This window comes from Takifugu rubripes, chromosome 13, assembly GCF_901000725.2.
Source record: "Takifugu rubripes chromosome 13, fTakRub1.2, whole genome shotgun sequence".
Lineage (NCBI taxonomy): Eukaryota > Metazoa > Chordata > Actinopteri > Tetraodontiformes > Tetraodontidae > Takifugu > Takifugu rubripes.
Window position 1 is genome coordinate 15,293,416 of NC_042297.1, and position 22,371 is coordinate 15,315,786.

General features: G+C 42.9%; 1 protein-coding gene across 3 annotated transcripts in view; it reads left to right on the top strand.

Annotated features, from left to right (window-relative positions):
* Positions 1 to 21,613, top strand: part of nhsb (Nance-Horan syndrome b (congenital cataracts and dental anomalies)) — a 28,452-nt gene extending 6,839 nt beyond the window's left edge. Inside the window, exons 1-12 of one of the 3 annotated variants that reach the window (XM_029846223.1) lie at positions 10,563 to 10,701; positions 13,253 to 13,405; positions 13,497 to 13,630; positions 13,817 to 13,864; positions 13,962 to 14,006; positions 14,113 to 14,163; positions 14,712 to 14,910; positions 15,046 to 15,177; positions 15,337 to 15,489; positions 15,753 to 18,914; positions 19,077 to 19,200; positions 19,288 to 21,613. In XM_029846223.1, coding sequence (XP_029702083.1) covers positions 10,653 to 10,701; positions 13,253 to 13,405; positions 13,497 to 13,630; positions 13,817 to 13,864; positions 13,962 to 14,006; positions 14,113 to 14,163; positions 14,712 to 14,910; positions 15,046 to 15,177; positions 15,337 to 15,489; positions 15,753 to 18,914; positions 19,077 to 19,200; positions 19,288 to 19,903 — 4,866 coding nt within the window. In that variant the 5' untranslated portion in view covers positions 10,563 to 10,652 and the 3' untranslated portion in view covers positions 19,904 to 21,613. Of the gene's footprint in view, positions 1 to 10,562; positions 10,702 to 13,252; positions 13,406 to 13,496; positions 13,631 to 13,816; positions 13,865 to 13,961; positions 14,007 to 14,112; positions 14,164 to 14,711; positions 14,911 to 15,045; positions 15,178 to 15,336; positions 15,490 to 15,752; positions 18,915 to 19,076; positions 19,201 to 19,287 lie in introns of those variants that run through there. The other 2 variants (XM_029846221.1, XM_029846222.1) reach the window with 2 other exon arrangements.
* The last annotated feature ends 758 nt before the right edge of the window (positions 21,614 to 22,371 follow it).

Genomic DNA, 22,371 nt, shown 5'->3' on the forward strand with positions numbered 1-22,371 from the left:
AGGAGAGATGCTGGAAAGGCGGAAGAAAACAGGAATATGTGAATAAATTGGACCGAGGCGCAGCGATTTTGCAAAGCCAAAACTTGCATTATATCTCATTTTCTACCCAAATCAGATGCTGCAGTGTTTAATATCTTCTGCTATTATTTCCTCTTCAGCTCTTTGCTGGAGCTGCGCTGCAGATCTCTGATTAGAAGCACACACACAAGGATTACACACACAAATTAGTTCTAATTTTGTGAGGACTTTCCTAGACACAATGCATTCCCCATCCCCTTCCCCTGTTTTCCTCACCCTAACCCTTACTCTAACACCGACCTAAACCCAATTCTATCCTCAAAACCATGTCTTAACATCAAAGATTCCTTTGAAGTTGTGATGACGGCTGACCAAAATGTCCTCACTTTGCTTGTGTAATGAGTATTTTGGTACTCAGTATGTATCAGTACAAGATAAATAAGTAAGTCTCGTATAAGTACAAGAACAGACACACACACACACACACACACACACACACACACACACACAACAGCACACCCCACAGAAACTGTAACTATGAATATGCATTTGCAGAACAGTTTTATCCACTGAAGATCCGCTGTATAGACAGCACAGATTAAGAGCATCAAGTGGGAATTTAGGGACAAAAGTAGGGACAGTTGACATGACTTCGAGCGAAGAGGCTTGAGGGTGGATTTAGTAAAACTAGCAGCACGGTGGAAACAGATGGTGACAGCAAAAGCTTAGGGGAGGTTATCTGCCACTTGTTTTAATGATTGAGCTGGTCTTGATGAGTTTCTTAGAAACAGATTGTCTTCTGTAAGAACCTTAGCGCGTCGTAAAGGAGAACCAACCTAATTGGACTCGCGATGCTGTCCTACCTCTGCAGGCATGTGTGACTGAGGAGTTTCTACCAACATTTAAAATTGTTAATGCACATTTTAATTTTTTCTTCTCCCCAAATTAGAAGTAAACACAAGCAAACCTGCGACTGGTTTATCTCCATAGATAATGAGTATATTAATCCAATTTCACAGCAGGCTGGTGAGAGGTGAGGACAGCCAAGCCAATGCTGCACTAATTATCTATGTATCTGTCACTATCAATTGTATCAGTCCGTCCACCAAAAGCAAACCACTTTTTTCTCCATCGCACAAAAATGCTTATGTACACAAACACACGCTCAGGGGTTTCAAATCAGCTCACAAACAGGCGCTGCATTTCAAAAGGCTATCGAGAAACAGGGAAACTGGCAGTAAAGATATTTAAATGCTTAAATATACAAGTACAATTTTTGTGTTGTGTTTGTATGTGAGTTATAGCCCAATTGATGGGCACGCCACCCACGCACACGCGTGCGCACACACACTCACGCAAACACACACCAGCAACATACGGCTAAATACCTCCACATAGACCAGGTCTCCGTTAGCATCTGTGCTAAATTAAGACTGTTTGATAAATAATAGGATGAAGAGGGAAAAAATAAAACTTGTTTGCAAAGAATAACATATACACAGTACTCAATATTTTACAAAAGTGTGAATAATTACAATATAGGGACAGATTCAACTCCCATTCTATGATCTGGTAATTATCAGCACAGTTAAATAATTACAGTGGTAAGATACTACAATTAACTGGCTGCTGTGTGACTTACTTCCTTCAGTGTGTGTGTGTGTGTGTGTGTGTGTGTGTGTGTGTGTGTGTGTGTGTGTGTTAGCCAGCCGATTACTCCACAGAGGCCAAGTCCCTACAGATGACATGTGATAACAGATTAATAGCCTTACATAGTAGATTCACAGGCTCTGTCATTTTCCTCCTCTTAGCTAATATCTAGAAAATTTTATTCACGATTCAGAGCTTTTAATCACAGCAAATATGTATGTTAGAGGCCGTTGAGGTTATTGTGTAATAAGATGCAAAAATGACTTTAATAATTTACACTGACTACAATCGACTCGGGCAAAGGGAACCTTTGTAATCCATATATGTAAAAGCAAAGCGGAGCCATATGGTTCGCTGTGGATGGGAGGCAATTATCCCGAGGATGATACAGCCTCAGCTGAACCTTTGCGCAGCGCGTTTAGACCATTTGATGTTCATCACTGCCGCATGAGCGTATCGCTCCTTATCACTTTCTCTTGTGCAGCTTTGGCGTTTGGACGTGGTACACTTGAGGCACTGGCGTTTCGGTGATCGTGGTTTCCTGCCTCACAAATTCCTCCTGACCTCCGACATGTACACAAACTGGCACAGAAGTGGAGATCCTGTGACCACGGCGTGGACGTCCCACGGAAACTGGCCTTCCTCTCATCCTCGGGATGAAAAGGGGAGATAATACATTATACATGTTCCCTTTTCTTGAGCTGCTCATTATAGTACGCTCAGCAACGTGGCCTAAAAACAGGTTTCTAATGAGATGCTGCTTCCCTGTATCCTCACCATCAACATGTTTCTGGGTGCGTTGGCTGCTACAACCTTGCAGACACAAACCCCAGTTTTCAGCCCCCCTGACACTGGTTAAATGTGGTCCATTTATTCATAACCAACATGCATATTTATCTCATTATATGGTGTGTTAACTATTTACAGTAAATTACTGTTGATTTCATAGTGTGAGTGTGATCTTATATTTCTTATTCCAGGAATGCAGCAAAGAGGTGAAGTCAGGTAAAAGTCATTCATCTGCAGTGACTTCTTACAGCAAATCTAGAAACTTCTGGTGCCGATAAAGAGGAAATTATGAATTAAAGTTTGAGAGTTTGGGATTATTAAAATCAAGATTATGCAGGAGCTGCTCAGTGTCAGCGAGGTGTGTTATTAAGGTCAACCAGGATCTTATGTCGCCGCTTTTGTTGGAAGCCGTTTTCTTTTGCCTTTTTATAATCATGGATTAGATTATTGTAAAATGTCATCATTTTATTCCAGAAACTACTCCTTAAGATAATTCTTAAGGAAGTTTTTGCACGAGTTTTGATCTGATATTTAGCCGTTATTGTAAATGCAAAAAAGGTTCCACCAACTCTGACTGAGTCTATAGAAAATAGCATAAATCAGAGCAAATAATTTTTGCTGACATTTATTCAGAAAACAGAAGTAAAACAGAAGTAAAAATCTTTTGCTAGAATCCCTTCTTTGTAAACAAAAGAACACACTTAAGACAGTAACGTGGTCGTAAAATCATGTAAAGGGTTTTTCTGGTTGAGGCTACAGTCTGGACAGAGCAGGGTTGGGGTTGGGATGGAAACCGGAGCTCAGGTTTTAAAACTGTTGAACAGATTGAGACAGTAGATACGTAGCTTAACTCCTGAGTAAAGAGATCTGGTGGATATGACTGACACTGATCTTGTTATGGTCCATCCATTTGCAGTGGAAGCAGGTTTGAGAGCAGGATTGAGTTGAAAGCTTGTTAAGAGCTGCCAGAAAGTCTAGTGCTGGGAGTCTGTGCATTTCAGCCCATGGTACCGGTGGACCAGGAACACATTAAAGAAGAAGTGCAGTGTGGCCGGAGCAGGACAAAAATAACTGCTGACTGCTGGACATCTTTAAACTTAAGACTTTGACCTCCTTAAACCACAACCATGACCCGGACGACTTAGAATCCACTAAGTCCACTAAGCGTTCGGACTCTGCTGCTTTTGTGATTACAACCACGGCGGCTTTGCCAAAATTTGCAAGTGGCCACTGAATAAAAGTCCGTCCAAGAGCATAATCGTGTTGCCCCTGGAAATCTTCTTGCCAACGGGTTTTACAGAGCCACGATCTCACTGCGCTTGCACTCACGAGCACGTGTAGGAAGCTTTTTTGCTCTTGTTCCGTAAGTTTCTCTTCTGACTTTCTGCGGCTGAACAACAACATCTGGACTTTCTGTAGCTGACCGGCTCAGCTGCAGGTTTACACGCGCTCACTACGGCAAAAAAGTTGCACAGGAGTCAGCTGGTGCCGACAGAACAGTGCACGTCAGCACACACACACTTTATCCAGAGCATTGAATCTCTGCAATGCCTTACCTTCTAAAAGTTAAGGTCAGTCCTGCTGGACCTGCAGGAAGAAAAAAGGTGAAGGGATAAAGAAGCGAGCAAAGCACAATAAAGTGGGAACCAGTGACTGTTCACGTGTGTCATACAGTAAGAGACTGAGCATGGTGTGTGTGTGTGTGTGTGTGTGTGTGTGTGTGTGTGTGCGTGTGTGTGTGTGTGTGTGTGTGTGTACGAGAGCAATAAGGCCGGCGCTCACTCACAGCGTCTGCTGTGGAAAATGGAGCAACGGGGTGAAGCAATGAGGCAACTTTCCTTCCAGGGCTGCAGGAGGAGATTCCACCCTTCCGCTTGAATCGTCACTCCGAAGCTGCAACAGTCAGACTGACTCAAAAGTCCCTGTCTGGCTGTGTGACATAATGTAGAATATAAAGCAGCAACAGCACTTGAGGAAGATGGCGGTGTCACTCAGCCGCACCATCACAGCCATGTGCCACAATCTGAAAAGAGAATAAGGATTTTTTTAAACCATGGATTATTACCCCCCTCAGATAATTTGACTGCAGTGTTTGATTGCGAAATAGGACAATATCTTGTCTTCAAACGGACTTTTTCATGCTCATCCTGGTGGAGAAGCTTGGTCCTAATGGTCCTTGCAGCCATCTTATCAGGATCATGGTTGTGCCATAGTGAAGAACCAGAGAAGGGGAAGATTTCCAGACGCATTTACACATGCTGCTCTGCACACTGATGCTTCTGCTTTGGTTATAACTCAAAGTGCACTCAGTGATTCAAGTGAAATGGATGAGACACTGTGAGTCCGTAAAACTCCGCAGTCTTATTTGCAGACGTGCGCTACTGAGAAACCGGTGACAGAATATATTATTGCTATTGTCCTCCTTCTGCAACAGCTTCTGGGAGGAGATTTGAAAATGGGGCAGCGCAGGCATAAAATATAAGATGACTTTTTCGCCAGTACACCAAACCTATTAATAATCAGAAATGTGTTGTGGATTCTATCAACATGCACACAAACACAGCCTTGTTGGGCGTGCCCTGCATCACCCTGCATGAGAGAACTGTCTGTGCTTGTCCTCTTCTTACTTGTGCCCTGATTGGTTCCTTTCCCATTCTGCTGTCCAATTGCATCAGCCAGAGAGAGTCTGGGCGCAGACTTGCAAATAATCCTCAGTTTTACAAACGCAAATTTAAAGCCCACAAAAACACTTTCTCTGTGCTTTTTTTAAATTATTATTATTATTTTTTAAAGAATATGCTGTTAGCCACACGTCCTGTTGTTGTTAATGTCAGTAAGGTGACATGGATCCACCCATGTCCTGTGGTCCACAAACTATTTATAGTCTTTACCAAATGCAGCTGTGAAAACTGTTGTTTTTCTGATCCTGTCATTTAATAGAGTGGAGGCTTTTCAAGCTCTGAATTATTAAGCAGGGTGAATTATGGGGCTCGAGTGGGTGAGCGACGATAAGACACACAGACAGACAGACAGACAGAGAGAGAGAGAGAGAGAGAGAGTGAGAGAGGTCTGGACAAAAATAGGTCAACATCAGCAGTAACCCATGGAAGTAGAACTGATTCCCTTGTTGAGGAGGAGCAATGTGTGTGTGTGTGTATGTGTGTGTGTGTGTGTGTGTGTGTGTGTGTGTGTGTGTCTGCTTGTTTGCATGTTTGTGTGTGTGTGTATTGGTGTTTGTGTGTGTCTGTGAGTGTACGTTGTAGAGTTGGAGTAATCTTGAGGTGCATTAAATATCGTTTTTAACAATATTTGTGTTTTGTAATGAAAAACACACACTTCTGTCAAGCAGGTCAACTCTCCACAGACCTTAGTGTGACTTACCCTGGCGAATGGAAAGAACGTAAAATTATCAAGTTCTAGTAGGGTACTAATTGTAATATTGTCCTGTACCTGTTCAAAATTCAACCACAAATTATACTTCTACATTTTACTTACTTTTGAGGAACTTGATTTTCCTGTTACCGCTATGATTTAATGTTGCAGTGAAGAATAGATATGAATATGTTTATGCCACTGCATCTACCTTAATGAAGACATATATAACAACACAACGCAACCAAAAGTTCAATAAAGTGTGTGGTGACACTTTTGTTCATCTTCTGAAGGGAAAACTCAGAGTTTGCAGCATTGACACATCTAAAAATGTTGCCTCTGTTCAGACTGCTTGTGCCTTCCTGCAACAGAAGCAGAATAAGTTCAACAAGAGTTCAAGGAATGCAGGAGACCCCCCCCCCCTCCATTGTTTGATCTACTCTGCAAATAACCGCTCATATAGATGGGAAGACGATGGGTGCGGAGGAAGAACCTAGCCTCAGATAAACAGCGTGTCCTGCGAGAAACAGCCGCACCAGTTGTTGCCAAACAGCTGAAAGTGTTGCCACTGCATGGTGCACCACCCCACCCTGAGTGAGAGACCATGTGAGTGCATGTGGAGAGGTGAGAGATGTGCTGGTGCAAGTGGGCACACCTTTGTCTGTGTGTGGCCGAAATATCTTGACGTGTGTGTGTGTGTGTGTGTGTGTGTGTGTGTGTGTGTGTGTGTGTGTGTGTGTGTGTGTGTGTGTGTGTGTGTGTGAGTATGAGTATGAGATAGAGAGAGCGAGAGAGAGTGGGGGGGAGCATGACCTACATTTGGCAAAGCTCATCGTATGAGCATGAAACTGCCTAACATCACCCCAGAGCTCCGCAGCAAAGAGCCACACGATTGGCTGCTTTCAACTCCAGCCTGACAACAGCATTGGCATCACCCAGAGGGAGGGGGAGGGTAGAGGTAGAGGAGGACATGGAAGGCACATACATTAAACCCAAAGAAGAGAAAGATGCAAACAGACAATTGGATGGATGGAAGGAGAAAGGAGAAAGGGCGGTGAAGTGGCTGGAGACGGTCGTTCACACGGTTTCACCTTGATAAAAACATCACAATTTAAGGTTGAAATGAGAAGAAATGGGCTTAAGCTATGTTCCATTAGCCCCAGGAGGGCCAGTATCAATTGTTGATGGATCACTACTTTGGTCCAAAAAGTCAACAACAAACACAAGTATGATCCGAAACATAATAAATTTCATTGTTCTTTTAAAATACTGCTGTCATTTGAACTTTCAGGTGTGGTTTTTGTCAGGTCTTTTGTCTCTGTTGTCTTGTGATGCTTTGCTGATTGAGGGCATACGTAGTATTTAATGGTGAAGAATGCCGACAATATGTATGTTCACACACAATATTTGTGTGCTTGATGCTGAGTTTAGCGTCTTCGGTCATGTGAGCTGTCACAATTGAGCGAGGATTTGTAGCACAGCACCTCTAGAGCTGACAAGCACATATCCCTCTCTCTCCCTCTCTCTCCCTCTCTCTTCCTCTCTCTCTGAGCTCCCCAGGCACAAGGCATTATGGGAATCACTCTGGCATGGCTCTCGCTCTTCACAGCTTTAATCTTTAAGTTGTTTCCATAGAAACGACTATGTTCACTCAGTTCATAACTGTCTGGTTGCCGAAGCTATAGAAGAACTGTTTTCACTGCACTTAAAACTCCTCCACAACACCGTTTCAGAGGAACATCTTAGTCACTGCAGGCTCATTGATCCATTAATTACAAATATGACAAAGCAGTTATCAATAATGTTGCGTGTCCAAGCCAAAATAGATCACACCTTGCAATTCCTCCCATAGTGGTTGGTGGTTTTTTTGGTTTTCAGTCCACCTCCAAGTCAGCTGCTACTATCTAAGGTTAAGATACCAACAACTGACCCCTCCTGGTCCTTAAAGGTTCAACAGTCAGCAGGCTGGTGTTTCCTCAGTTGCCTTGAAAGTTGCCTCAGAAGCCCTTTTTCGCTCCCCACACTCCCCTGCTTCTGTTTCCTAGCTCAGGTTGTGCACGTACACGCGCACAACACGCACACAGCATCAATGTACAGCGAAACTAATTAAGAAAAAGCACTTTTCTTATGAAGAGAGTCACAAATCACAGACAATTAATAGATTTTCACACACCCAGACACACACCCACACACACGCACACACACACGTGCACACAGACGCGCACACACACACACAAACTGCGGCCAGCGGTAGACGTCTTCCTCAACACTCGCACAGCAGGAGATTACCCACTCCTTGCATATGTGCCCGTTTCCATGGAGACACGTAGTTAAAAATAACATGGGCGATGGCTTGTCTCGTGCCATTCCGCCAACATGGCTGATGCATTCACAAACACACGTGCGCGCGCACACATTCACAGACACGAAGACACTCTCATGCTGGTCAATGCACAGCCAAACAGAAATAGGTTGCCTCTGGCGTTGGCACGACGGTGGCATTTGTTCCTCTGCTTCCTGCCATGGATACACACAGAGCTGGTATCAAAGATTAGATCCAAATGATCTGGCAATATTTCTTGATGCCAACAGTTCAACTGAAAGGAATATGTTGTAAGATAGTATTTTGTTACTTCCCAGACTGACTGAGACGTATTCTTAGATGTAATAGCTACAATAGTATATTTATTATTTATATTTATGTCAACAGGATGTTGGATCAATAGAAACGGCTCTTTTTGTTGTAAAGGGGAAAATCAATTAACACTGTTCGGACTAAAGATAAGGCGGGGAAGTCACAGGACTTTAACATGTTTTACAGAATCTACATGACCCTATTTTTCATTTCCTTCTATAATTTCTGCCTCTTTAGGAACAATGCTGCAATATTGATGAGGATCACCAAAATACTGAAGCTTCCAAATGTTTCAGCAAGAAGATGAGACCTTATAACATCTTGAGATGATAAAACATTCATTTGCTGCTGCTTTTCTCAGAAGCCAGCCTTCCACTGGCAGCAGGGCATTGTTCTCAGACTCTATAAAAATATAAAGGTTAAAAACTTCTCAAATCAAAAGGATGGATTTTTTGTTGTTCTTATTTTTTGTTTTCTTCTACGACCCAGACCCAAAATGGCCGTATGCTTGTTAACTTTCTTTACATAGTTGGGAGATTCTGATCGACACCATTTAATCTGACATGTTTGTTACTACTGTGGTAAACAAAGCTGCATCAATCAGACAGTTAGCTTTTGTAAAGCACAATAAGACAGAATGTAGCCTCTAAAGATTAATTATTAACAATTTCTACCATATTTGCCCCCACATGTCTGTTGTCTGTGCTTCTACGCAGTTCCCCTGCTGTGCCACTATGGGGCAGTAGAGGAGCGCCTGCTAAGGAGGCTGCAGAGATTGTGTAAACAGTGTTCGCATAATCCCTTGAATATTTAACCTATTGTTTTCTTCTTGGTATTTTTCCCATCCTGTCAGGCTCTCTGTGGCATATCAGATACTATAAGCAAGACTTGTGTGTATGGTCAGATGCTGCGGCCCACCTCATTCAGCACATGTGTGTTTTAATTGCAATAAAAGATGATGCTCTAAGTGATTTGGACTAAGCTTTGACAGCGGGATATTCCGCTAGCATCACAGGAATTCATGTTACAACATAGTCTGTAAATCAGCAGTGCAACTCTAATGTTGTCACACATCACTCAATACCACAACTGACAAACAACACAGACGATGACAGCCCACTAATGGACTCCTGACAGTCTTTAGAGAAACCCCCGTTAATAACAGGAATGCCCCGGGAAGCAGCTGTGCATTGAAAATTAAACGCTTTGTTTGTGCTACGCGTTGCCCTCTGCTGTAAACACGCAAGCAGAAGCCACGAGTCGTGGTTGATGTGTGCGTGCAGGCATGTTTGGCGTGTTGCCGTTCTTCCCAGACATCAGGTCAAAGGCTGAACTTTCTTAAGCAGACTGCTGCTCGTGCCAGAGCTCTGCATGACAGCAGATTACAGGGTTTGTGAGCATGTGGGAATATGTGTGTGCCTTGATTTGTTTTTTAGGTTTAGGAATGGTTTAGAAAAAGAACTTAACATTGAGGTTAGCTTAATATTTAGCTTATTGAAATATTGTTTTCTGATTAATGGCCTTTTCCAACATTGACCATCTATTTTACTGCCATGCAAACAAAAAAGTCTGGTGCTTTTTACACATGTGTTCTTAGAGCGTCACTCTTTGTTGTCAGCAGCAGAACGACCGATCACGTGATACACATTCCCAGCATGCAGTGGATTAATACATTAGTACTTTGCTGCTGAAACGCCCATCCTCTCACATATTACTGCATCATAAAGAGATTACGGTCAGAGACAGGCCATGCCAAGGCAGGATCCTACCACACGAAACCAAGGAATGGGGGGGTGGGAACTCGGGGAAAAAAATGGGAAAAAAGGGAAGATTAACTTTGTGGAACAAATGTGTCACTTTCTTTGACGGCTCCATGTGACCCTGGAAGAAGAAATACATACACAAAGCCAGATCAAAGGGAAATGTTTCGATAGTGATGTGCAGGATCCTTTGGAGGGAGGCAAAGCAGGAACAGCAGGTGGGTGGGTGAGGAGGGGGAGGGTCTGTGTCTGCAGATGCTGATAGTCTGGATGTTGAACTTGCACAGGAATGTTTAACAAATGACTGACAGAGTGGCTAAGGTGGCAGTGGTTGAGAGACAAATGAGGAGGTGTCTGCAGGAGGAAGGAAGAAGAGAAAAAGAAAAGCAGCAGTAGAAAAAAAAGGAGAGAGCAGATTGCTGCCGACCATGGCTTTGGCTTGTCTCGGGCTAGGATGTACCCCCGTCAGATCGAAAGGTACTGTCTGAAAAAAAATGTTTTTATTGGTTTACATCATGCTATCGTCATATAACATAATTTAACAACATAACATAACACTCAAGACACATTATCTTCATATTGTTACTCGTATTTTTGTTCTATTTGTGGTCCAACAGGGGGAAATAAAGAAAAACTCTGGCAGTTAAAGTTTTATATTTGAAATGTTAGTTTGAAAACTGCATGGAAGGACATTAAAGTTAAAGACTAACTCCAGTCCAGCTGTTGAGGTGTTGTGGTGTTTGGTACAGGCCCACTGATGTGCTGAAAGTGTACAGTTTTTCCTCCGCAGAGCTGGCCAGTGAGCGTTCCTTATATAACAGCTGTCTGCTATGACAAGATTCTGCAGCTACTGCCACAGGGTGTGCTGCCTGACCCAGATACACTCTAATACATTCTCCACTAATGACTCACATTCACTCACATCTGGATGAGAGGGAGAGAAATCACATGGCTGCACCAAAAAGAACTATTACATAAAAACGTCTGCGTTGCCACTGCTTGTTTTACTCTAGTATCCTCTCTCTTTAAAATGCTGGAATTGTTTACAGGCTTGCTGCAGTCCTTTAACCATCTTCATAAAATTGTCAAGACCTTTTAGCTGTCCAACTTTTGTTTTTTTAAATACCTTTTTACAGATTTTGCTATTCTCTGGATCTCAGAAACCATATCGTTTACATCCACTCTCCTGGACAAGCCATTATCTCCTCACCTGCATTTCACACATCTCAGTCTCACACTGAGATTACCCTCTCAGTTTATGACCGTCCACATGCACCATTTAAGTCATTAATTCAGTCTTGGTTTATTTTATGAGTATAGGAAAGAGACCATGCAGTGGCAGTAACAGAAGGGCAAAAAAACCCCAAACATATGAAGATGGCGATAAACGCCACAGTGATAAATGTGCTGATTAGCTAAGTGTCTCTACTCTGTGGATGCATTTGAAGGACTTTTTTGTGATTGACTTGTCAGACTCTCTTTATATTCCAATATTTATCATAGTTACTACCTTTAATAAACAAATTGCCCTAGAATAATTTTTAGCAACACATTATTTTCACTTCGGCAAAAATAAAATGTATGGCCATTAGTAAACATCGTTACCTCCGCCAAGGAGGTTATGTTACAGCTGATGTCTGTTAAAACTAAATCTAAAAGTCATACATTTATTTTTTGTTTAAAATTTCCAGAAAGGTTATTAATGGGCTAAGAAAGAGCTGATTAAATTTTGGTCATGTTTCAGATTTGGGAGGGAGCTAAGGGAGTTTGCTCATAAAGCAACCATTATGTAATGTTGCAGAACAACTGACTATATAGAATATATGCTATACTAGTGGCGTGTAAGTGACAATGTGTGGAGAAATGGTTGGGTTTTTTTGTAGTAGTAGTTTTGTAGTTTTACCCTTATTTAACAGTGAGAGGGGGGAAAATCTTGCACCTTTTCTGTGTGAATCAGGTAGCCTGATGTGCATTGTTTCCTTTTTTATCTTGAAGAGTAAACTGGTTGATGCTGCCGCAGGAGCTCTCTGGTTTAATTGCAGGCAAATATGGGCCTTGATCAACAACAAAAGGTTGCCTGGCGACTGATGTGCCATGTGGCTCTCAAGGACACAAATCCACTTTGAATTTTAGCTAAATATGAGATTAGAAAAGATGTAGTGGTCCTGAGAGCTGATAACAGAGCTGCATAATTACATCATCCATTTCTCTTTCTCATTTGTAAATCAATTTTTTTGTCCCTTGAAATTAAAGCTATATTGATAGATGTACATATTCAACGGTAGGCCTGTCTTGCTTTGTTAATATTGAAATATTGTGGCGTTGCTAAATATTAAGCTTTGATGGGGGATGAACCGGCGCAGTGGTGTCATGTGCTGCCACCTGCTGGATGATCGTGGCTTTGTCTGAGCTCTTTCATGAATATTTCAATGTAGTTCAACATAAACATATAATGTGTATATTTCTGCATTAGTTTGGCCCATATGAGACTTTTAAATTCAAAAGGACCCAAGCTTGTATTTTCAAGTAACAGTACATAAATTGTTGGTGCCTCCAGTGTATGGATGTGTGAGAGTTGTAATATATATGATGTTTTTATGGGTTACAAATCGGCAATTACTCTCTATTTAACATCTCTCTGTTATTTCTTTAAATTAGCTGTTCTTGCTGAACAGTAGGGCTCCGTAATATCGACCAAAAATCACGTCTCCGTATTTTTTTTAGCTGAATGGCGATATACGATATATATCTTGATATATCGGCCAGCCCTACTGGACAGGTCATAGTCCAAGACAGGTCACACACAGCATTCACTCACACAAAACTCCAGAGGAAACCAGGGTAGTTGGTGATAACCCTACACTGAAACTGCAAATTCCAAAACCCAAAACCTGGGTATGATCCATGTTAACGCTGTGTCTTTTCTAGAAGTCACAGCAGCAAAACAAAATAAAAGAAAGAATGTGGAATATCTATATATAGAAACGTTTAATTTAACCTGCAATTCGTTCTGTTCCTCTCGTCTCAGCGGTGTCAAACCTGGATATAGAGAGCAAGCTGTCGCTTCACTATCAGGCGCCATGGCACCACCAACACAACGTGTTTCATCCTTGTTCCCGCCCACCGTGTGTAGAAGAACTGCACAGAACTGCTCAGTTCAGCCTCAGAGCGCTGCACCGAGGTGAAGGACGCAGATTCACTGAGTTGAGGACTAAATGTAATCCACAGACATTAATGGCGTTATTTAACGTGCTGCACTTTGGGCCTTACAGACGAACAAGCCCAACGCTCAACAAGTCGGGAGAGGAACAGAGTGACTATCTCTATCTCGGTGGCGCCCCCAATGCCCACGTTCCCCTCGCCACACTCTATTCGCCGACAACAGAGGAGTCGCTTGGCAAGAGCGGTGAGGCAAACCACGTAGGACTAGAAATATTCTTAAGCCAGAGAAGAAGAATATACACTTAGTCCCTCAATGGGAAATTCAGAAACATCAATTCATGACTGATAAACAGACACTGATCACTTTTATGTCATTGCACGTGCCGTCCAATCCATTTTAACAATACTGCGTTGTTGTGTTACCATGCAGCAAGAGAGAGCAGCAAGGGAGCGGGAGTTGGACTATCAACCAAGGAAGGTACACAGACATTATTTGTTATTTGTCTTCTCTGTTGTACTGTTATTGCAGTTTGTTTCTGGGATTTCATGCAATGTTTGTCTCTGAATCGATGAAGGAGAAGACTGTAAGGGAAACAGAGATCCAAACCATACAGAAAAAAGTAAGAATACTAATCTTTTCTGAAATGGAACACATTTTATGAGGATTCATGTGTTGTTTTTGCTCCAAAATGTGTGTGTGTGTGTTTTGTTTTTTTAATTTTTTAGCACCAGGACAAGCCGGGGAGAGAAGCAGATACTCAAGCAGTCCAAAAGAAGGTGAGGCACTTGTGTGAATATACATAAGTATACTCTTCCATTCTGAAATGTAGTGTAAATGAGAGAAAATAAAAAGTTAACTGGCAAGACTGTGTTTTTATTACCATGCCGGGTGTTTTTATAACCACTAGAGTGGGACCACCTTGCTTTGTTAGCTCACTCATATTTCATCCGCTCCTTGAACCATTTTGATTCAAGTTTGGAATACTGTCAGTCATCTCTTCTTTTTCACTTTTGTTTCATTTTTTTACTTTTAGTTTAAGTGCTTTTTTTCACTTCAACCTGTTGAAAGTTGCATTCCATGGAAGACGCAGGTATTAAGCATTCACATCTTTTAAATAACTTTATACATTTTGAGTTGTGCACTTTGTTGGTTTAGGGTTCATTTGGCCATCCCTCAATCTTAGAAGAATGATACAATAGTAGTTCCTTGTATTCATTACTTCATACTCAATCATTGTGTTCATGTTTCATAAATCATCATTTTAACAGTCATCGGTACACCAACCATGTTGTATATGAGGTAATTTTTTTTCTGCTTATTTCAGGCTACCTCAACAGAGGAAATTGAGGTTGGTGAGGTCACAGGAGGCCATAGAGCAAAAGCTTCAGCTCCAACTCCTAATGCCACCTCGTGCCAGGCTAAACAGACAAATTGGTCCAAGGAAAAGCTTCCACCTTCAGAAAAGAGGACGAATGCAGATTCAAACTCTGTCTCCTCCTGTATCATCCCGATCAATGTCACAGGTAACGCGGGCAGAGAAATCAAACCAGTGCTGTCTAAATAACACAACTCATAACTACCAATGGTAATGAATGCGAGGCTACTGTATATTTTCCATAGACTGATATGAGTGTTTGGTGTCTGTGCTGTGACTACAGGAGTTGGATTTGACAGGGAAGCAAGTGCTCGTTGCTCTTTGGTACATTCACAGTCGGTTCTTCAGAGGAGAAGAAAGCTGAGGAGAAGGAAGACAATCACTGGAATCCCCAAAAGAGTGCAACATGACATAGGTATGTAATGGAGCACAACCGCTCTTGCGTGTATTTCACAGTATTTGATAATAAATTTTATGTATTGAATTGTAAAACCCAGGGACATTGTCACAGGTCATGTAGACACTATACAGATGTGCTAACAGGCCTTTTTCCCCCTTTTTCCCTTACATTTAGACTCAGATGAATCACCTGTAGCACGAGAGCGCACAGTGATCATCCATGCTAATCCCCACCAGCTCTCTCTCTGTCAAGAAGATCTCTCAATTGGCGGTCGTCTCCATCACACTCGCGACTCTGGCTGCCAAACAGACGATTTTCTTATCGCGTGTATGTTTCAGAAAAGATTATCTTTTCTTCCCTATTGCAGTTCACTTGGTTACCAAGAAAGTGGTTAAGCAAAGGAGTTTTTTTTTTTTTTAAAAAAGCTACTATTGTGATCATTGTAGGTTAAATATTGGACATCTTATACAGCTGACATTTTGAACAGTGTGATGTGACACAAATGCTATCGTGCACAAAGTTAGAAATTAAAAGTTCTTGTTTTTTTCTGTGATCCTAATGGTCCCTACCACAACTTTTTCACTTAACAGGCACGGCTGCTCCCTCCAGAAGACGCATCCGGGCTCAACGTGGCCATCAAGGAATCCCAGCATCACTGTCCCATTCAACTGGGAACATTTCTTCCCTGGGTGACCAGTCAGACTCCACATACACCAGTGTTACCACCCATGGTGGACGGCTGCGTTCTCGTAGCCTACCAAGAGAGGGTGGACGACTGATGGACAGTGATGAGGATGATGATGATGACAATTATGATGATGACGATGAAGATGAGGAGCTTTCACCGTATGAAGCAGAGGACTTCATTCCCTCCGGTCCGAGTCCAAGAATGAAGATGATGATGATGAAGGATGAGGAAGAGAGTACTGATGACCAAGCTGCTCCTGAGCCACTGCAGCTCGGAAGCCTGAAAAGGCTGCAGCGATCTGGAGAAAGAGACAGAGGCTGTGGAGGAGGAGGAAGCCCAGAGCACAGCTGGATGGAGAGAGGACGGTCCCGCTTGCCTCGCAAGGCTGACATGGGCAGCTGTGAGATCTCATCAAGTTCAGACACTTTCAGCAGCCCTATTCACTCTGTGTCAACAGCAGGAGGTCTAGGCAGCCATGTGGATCATAAAGAGGATCACCAGTCTTCAAGCGGGAACTGGAGTGGTTCCAGTTCAACCTGTCCCTCTCAGACATCTGAAAGTATTCCCCCTCCCTCTTCACCACCACTGACAGGCTCATCCCACTGTGACTCGGAGCTGTCACTAAACACTGTGCCCAATGCCATTGATGAGGGATTCTCCTTAGATCCATCATACCACTCTGACCTCAGACCCCAGGGCCAGGGCCACAGATCAAGCTCTTTCACATCCTCAGCAACAGACCAGTTGGATGACGCAGGTGTTAGTACTGCTAGTGAAGGAGAGTGGGCATATCCTCCTGACCAAGACCAGACTGATCAGGACACTGAGCCTGATCAGACCAGAACCCTGAACCGGAGTCAGGATTTACCCCAGGAATACAACTCTAAAGAAGGTCCAGAAAACCAAGTCTGTTTCAGTGACATAAAGACCAGCAATGTCGATAAAGACCCTAGCTGTACTTACTCACCTGATACAGAGGGATTCTACAGCTCATCTGAGCATTTTGGAGACTGTAATCAAGGTTATAGAGGATACATGTGTAACTATGCAGACCTAGGACCTGACTGTGCCCAATCCAACCCTACAGCAGCACCATATCCCCAGCACATAACAGGCTTAAGAGCAGGAACAATGACGCTAGGGAGGACATGCCATTCGCTGCGTAAACCAAAAGTTAAACCTCCACCACCAAAACGGTCTTCCTCTCTGAAGGAGCCTATTTGTGGTGTTGATATTGAAACAGACACACAGACAGAACAAGATCAACCAAAGATGGCTAGTGAACAAGAGGATACCTTGTCTTCCACAGATACAAACTTGGAACTGGAGCAGGATCTTGAAAGTGCTCCAGAACCCTTGCAAACAGCTTGTTTAGTGGCAGAGCCTTTGGGAACCTGGGGAATGGGACTACATGAAACAGTGGATATAGTAGAGCCCATGTCCTTCAGCTCTGCAGATACACATTCTTTTAAAGATGAAGGTGCTGTGCAATCTGACTATGCAGACCTGTGGCTTCACAACAGTGACCTGAAGTGCAACAATGGTGAGTACACATCCATGTCCAACTCAAGCACAGCCACAGGCACAACTGTCATGGAGTGTATGAAGTCACCAGACAGCTCTTCCTCCTCAACAGAAGCTTCAACACAGGCTCTTTCTAAGGCTTCAGATACCAGAGCAGCTAGTCCACCTCTACCATCAGGAGACTTCAAACTTGGGTCACCTGAGAAACTGGCTGGCCTGGCATCACCGTCAAGTGGCTACTCCAGTCAATCCGAAACCCCAACATCAACCTTACCCTCATCTTCTGCGGCATTTTTTCCAGGACCTCAGTCTCCCTCAACTGGCAAAAGAAAGCCCAAAGTGCCCGAGAGGAAGTCTTCTCTTCCTTCATTACAGCACTTCTCCAGAGATGGAACTTTAATTTCTTCTGGCTATAGGAGAGATCCAGATTTCCCTCCTCCACCTTCTCAACTCGATCTCAACATTCTTCATGGTGGTTATATCAGACACACGCTATCCCACCGGACACACCACATGCACACGCTACACCACAGTAAACACAGAGTTACAAATGCTCTAGCCACTGGAACAAAGCTTGTAAATGAGGTGTCAGATGCCAACCAATCCCCAAGTTCAAACTTATCTCAAACAACTGCCAGCCCCAGTGCATCTGTAATAACTCCATCTATGCCTCATTCAGTGCAGTTCCATCCTGTGAGCCAATCTACTGGAAGCGCTGCAACTATAGAGACTGAGGCTGCGAATGTAGCAGAAAGGGTCATCAGGCCCAAATGTCCTCCAAGCGCTTCGACTATGGCTCCGCCGAACACTAGGCCTCTTCCGCCGCGCAGACCACCTCCCAGACCACCAGTTCACGACAACACGTCCTCTCCTGAACATTTGCAACCACCTACCCCAGGCCGCCATCCAGATGGACCGCCATCATATGAAAGTCTGCTGTTCAGACAAGACCGCTATGGACCTGGCACCTTTTGGGCAATGACAGCCTTTAGAACCAGGATGGACACGTCGTCAGAACTCTCTGAGGACAGCTCACCATTACATCGACCTGTTCCACGTGCTCCTCACCCTTCACCGGTGGATCTACATACGCATATCCACTCACACAGAGAGTTCAGAGGGCTAACACACTCGGCCAGCGCACATCCCGAATTTAGGGTTTTAGGAGAGCGCTCATTTTCCCAGGATGATGATGACGATGAGGAAGATGATGATGAGGAAGAGGAAGAACACGTGAAGGAGCCCCCTTTGGCTGCATGTTCGAGAGTAAGTCGGCGATCAGACCACCCTCCGCCCCCAGCGTACGATTTCGCTGCGGGATACCACATATACTCAGGGCCTTGGGCTAGTCCAGTCAAAGTGCCTGGTACCAGAACTGAGACATCGCATCCTTACCTAATCAGCGATGCAAGAAGAGGAGGAAAAGAAGATAAGGAAGCTGATGAGAAAGTGACATCAGGTGCCACCAGAAGTGCCCATCATCTGCTGGAGAGCAAAGATGACTCCACCACTCCTGACACTGAGGATTACTTCAGTAAAGGTGGAGTTTTGATGTATTCATAAATTAAAGACAAAATAAAAGAACAGAGCAGCTGTTTATTCAGTCAACTGGTGCTGCACAAGTAAACATTAAGCTGTAAACGTTAAATGCTTGTTTAGAACTGATCCAGATGACGAGTGACAGGAATGTTGTGTCCTGCAGATTCCACACCAAGTGATAATTCACTCTCTCCCCTGATGGATGACGGCAAAGTGGATGATGACATCATTATCACATCACCGAACAAGAGTCGAACAACTGAGGACCTCTTTGCCATGATACACAGGTGTGCTAAAGTTTGTGTTGACATTGCATGACCTTGTAAAAAGTCTCTTCAACCATTCATTTACCATCCCACTACCTCTTTTTCTAGATCAAAGAGAAAGGTCCTGGGCCGAAAAGATTCTGGAGACTTAAATGTCAAATCTCGGCTCTGCCCTCCTACACCAATGGCACCTGTCCCCGCTGTCATTATGCCGCCAGCCCCTCCTTTGAACAGCCAAGTCCCCACCGGATCACAACGAGCTCCTGTTCCAATCTACCGCAGCGCCAAGAAGTCCAGTACTTCAAACGAAGAATTTAAACTCCTGCTGCTGAAAAAAGGTAGCAGGTCTGATTCCAGCTACCGTATGTCAGCGACAGAAATTCTGAAGAGCCCGATCACCCCAAAACTCCCAGGGGACTCTGTCCAGGAAGGGACCATTAGACAGTCTGAGGATTCACTCTCTGCCCTCCAGGAACCTCCTGTGTCTGGCCTGGAACCAATCCAAATACCAGGCCTTTTTCCTAGAGCCAATTCTGAGAGTTTTACACCCAAAACTATGCCTATGTCAGCTGCATCGCGACAGGGACGTTCCAGGATCCCACCTGTAGCCAACAGCAGTCGCTACAGCACACGCAGCCGCCTCTACACAGCACCCATGCAAGCCATTTCTGAGGGGGAAACAGAGAACTCAGATGGGAGCCCCCATGATGACAGGTCATCCTAAAATCACCTCTAATCTTAAATATGTGCTATATTTGCAAGTATCACTTTTCTAATATTAGGTGTGTTTTCGCGGCCGACGGTGTGATTCAAACATACAAAATTTGTTGCTGAGTATATATCTATATATATATATATCTATATATGTGTACATATACACACGTGTGTGCGTGTATATATCTATATATATACACACACACATATAGGTGTGTGTATATGTACGCATATATATAGAGAATTTTTGTTTCCTCTTAAGGGTGTCAGACAGAGTGACGTGAAAAGGCTGAATCGTGGAGAAAATTTGCAGCTACACCTACAGTAAATATTGTATCATCATAAGAATAGACCCACTCCCAATATTAAAAGAGCAAAATTTAAGAAATGTTTTGATTGAACCGTCTCTTTTTTTGTGTTTCGAAAATTCTGATAGGGAACAAAAATACGAATGAGTATTGACAGTTTGCTTGTGCACGAACAAGCACATCCAAGAACTGTGGATATTTCTGACATCTGGTGTGTGCGTGTGTGTGTGCCTCTGCTTTCACATATGAAATTTTAAAACTCTTATAAAATCTATTATTCTTACTATTTTGGTGTCCAAACATTGGCTAGCATTTCCATAATCCATATTCTTAACAAGATGTTAAAAAGTTGTTAACCACCTCATCAATACCAACTTCTTAACCCTCCGTCTGATCTGCAGACCTGGAATCAAAATCAGAGCCAATCCCATTTGTCTTTACATCAGTTATTTTAAAAACAAATAAACAGCAATGGATTCTGTCCTATTTTTCCACCTCAGAACATTAAGCTCACAGTGTTGCATGACCCTATATGGAACAACCCTCCCCCCGATCCTGGTTTCCATTGACATTTTAGCAAGGCTTTTGTATAATTATGAGTTATATTTCACTGTGAAAGGTTGTAGTGATATTTGTACCACGTTTCCACTGATCTCTAGTAATTTGTCTTGGACTTAAGTGACAAAGTAAAAGGAGCAAGGGCTCACATCTAGATGGGACTGACTCTTCAAAGACACAGGTTAATTTTGGACAATCGCACAGTGGCCTTTCTCTATTAGCAGAGGTTGTAAGCAGGGTGATGGTCCCTGTATGTGCTGGCAGATCTGCAGCGTGTTCCAACAGATACAATTACATGTTATTTTAGTCCATCCTTGAAATCTAAAATCTGCAGACAGATTTAGGTCATCCAGCGACTGGCCAGACTGTGCCAGCTTGACATAAGAAGTGTGTGGGCTTTTGTTTTTTGGCTTTTGTTTGTCTTTTTCTGCTGTTTTAAGCATTCCGTTGTGTGCGGAGGGTGAAAATGCTTGAACCCAGTTTAAGAGGAGGGTAATTTGGAAGTTTTTCCAAAAAATGACAAAGAAAGAAAGAAATTTAAAATTAAAAAAAAAAATCAACAACTCACTTTTGCACTTCATGATTCTTCAACAATATTCATTGAAAAGAAAATATATCTTATAATTAAATTACATATGTATATTTGTACTGAATATATAACACATAAATATATGAAACAAGAAATTTTATAGGGAATCAATCTGAGTGTAGCATAGAAGAACAGGTCTCACTGGCGCGTTTATTCCAGACGACTCAACAGTGTTCACTGCTCTCCTCTACTTGTTGCCTCTCCTTAATTTGCACTGACCCAGTAGCATCAGACAGGTGAAAGCTCAACCAACCCAGTGGCTGGTGTACACCGTTTTGTCTTACCATTCACACTTCATATCTCACGACCTAAAAGAGAGGACACAAGAGACGGAAACAAACCTCATGCCGGTTGCATTGCTGTAGCCTTTTTTTTCTACCCAGCATCGGGATTAGAGCAAACTCTCATCTTGGTGTGTGACGGAAGCTAATTATCAGCGGTGGCGAGGTTGGACCGTCAACTGCCTCTCGCAGCAGACACAACACGTCTTAAACCCAGAGACCATACTTCAGTTGGAACCATTCACTGTATTCTGTGAATACCTCAGCAAACATATTTTAATGTAAATCAGATAGATAGATAGATAGATAGATAGATAGATAGATAGATAGATAGATAGATAGATAGATAGATAGATAGATAGATAGATAACCACTCAGCGAATCTGAATTGCAAAACTGACACTGTGTTAAGAAGGAAGGTAAAAAGCTGTGAAATGACTATTACAGTTTTCATGCCCATGTTGCTGATGCGCACTTGTTCCTGTTAATTGTTTAATTTGTCGTGTTTGCTATCGCATGCAATAAGTATAGAAACAAACAAAAAAGATGAAGAAGAAAAAGAAAGGGCACCACCATATAATTATTTTTTATCAGAGGGGTGTCTCCCCATGGTAAGAGGAAAATTTGTACTTTATGTTCAAATGTCAAGTTCAATAGTGGGTTCTATAGTTGTACAAACTGTCTGGCTAATTCTGTTCTGTATAGTTGTGATCACCAACAGGGGTTTATCTTGTACTGTATA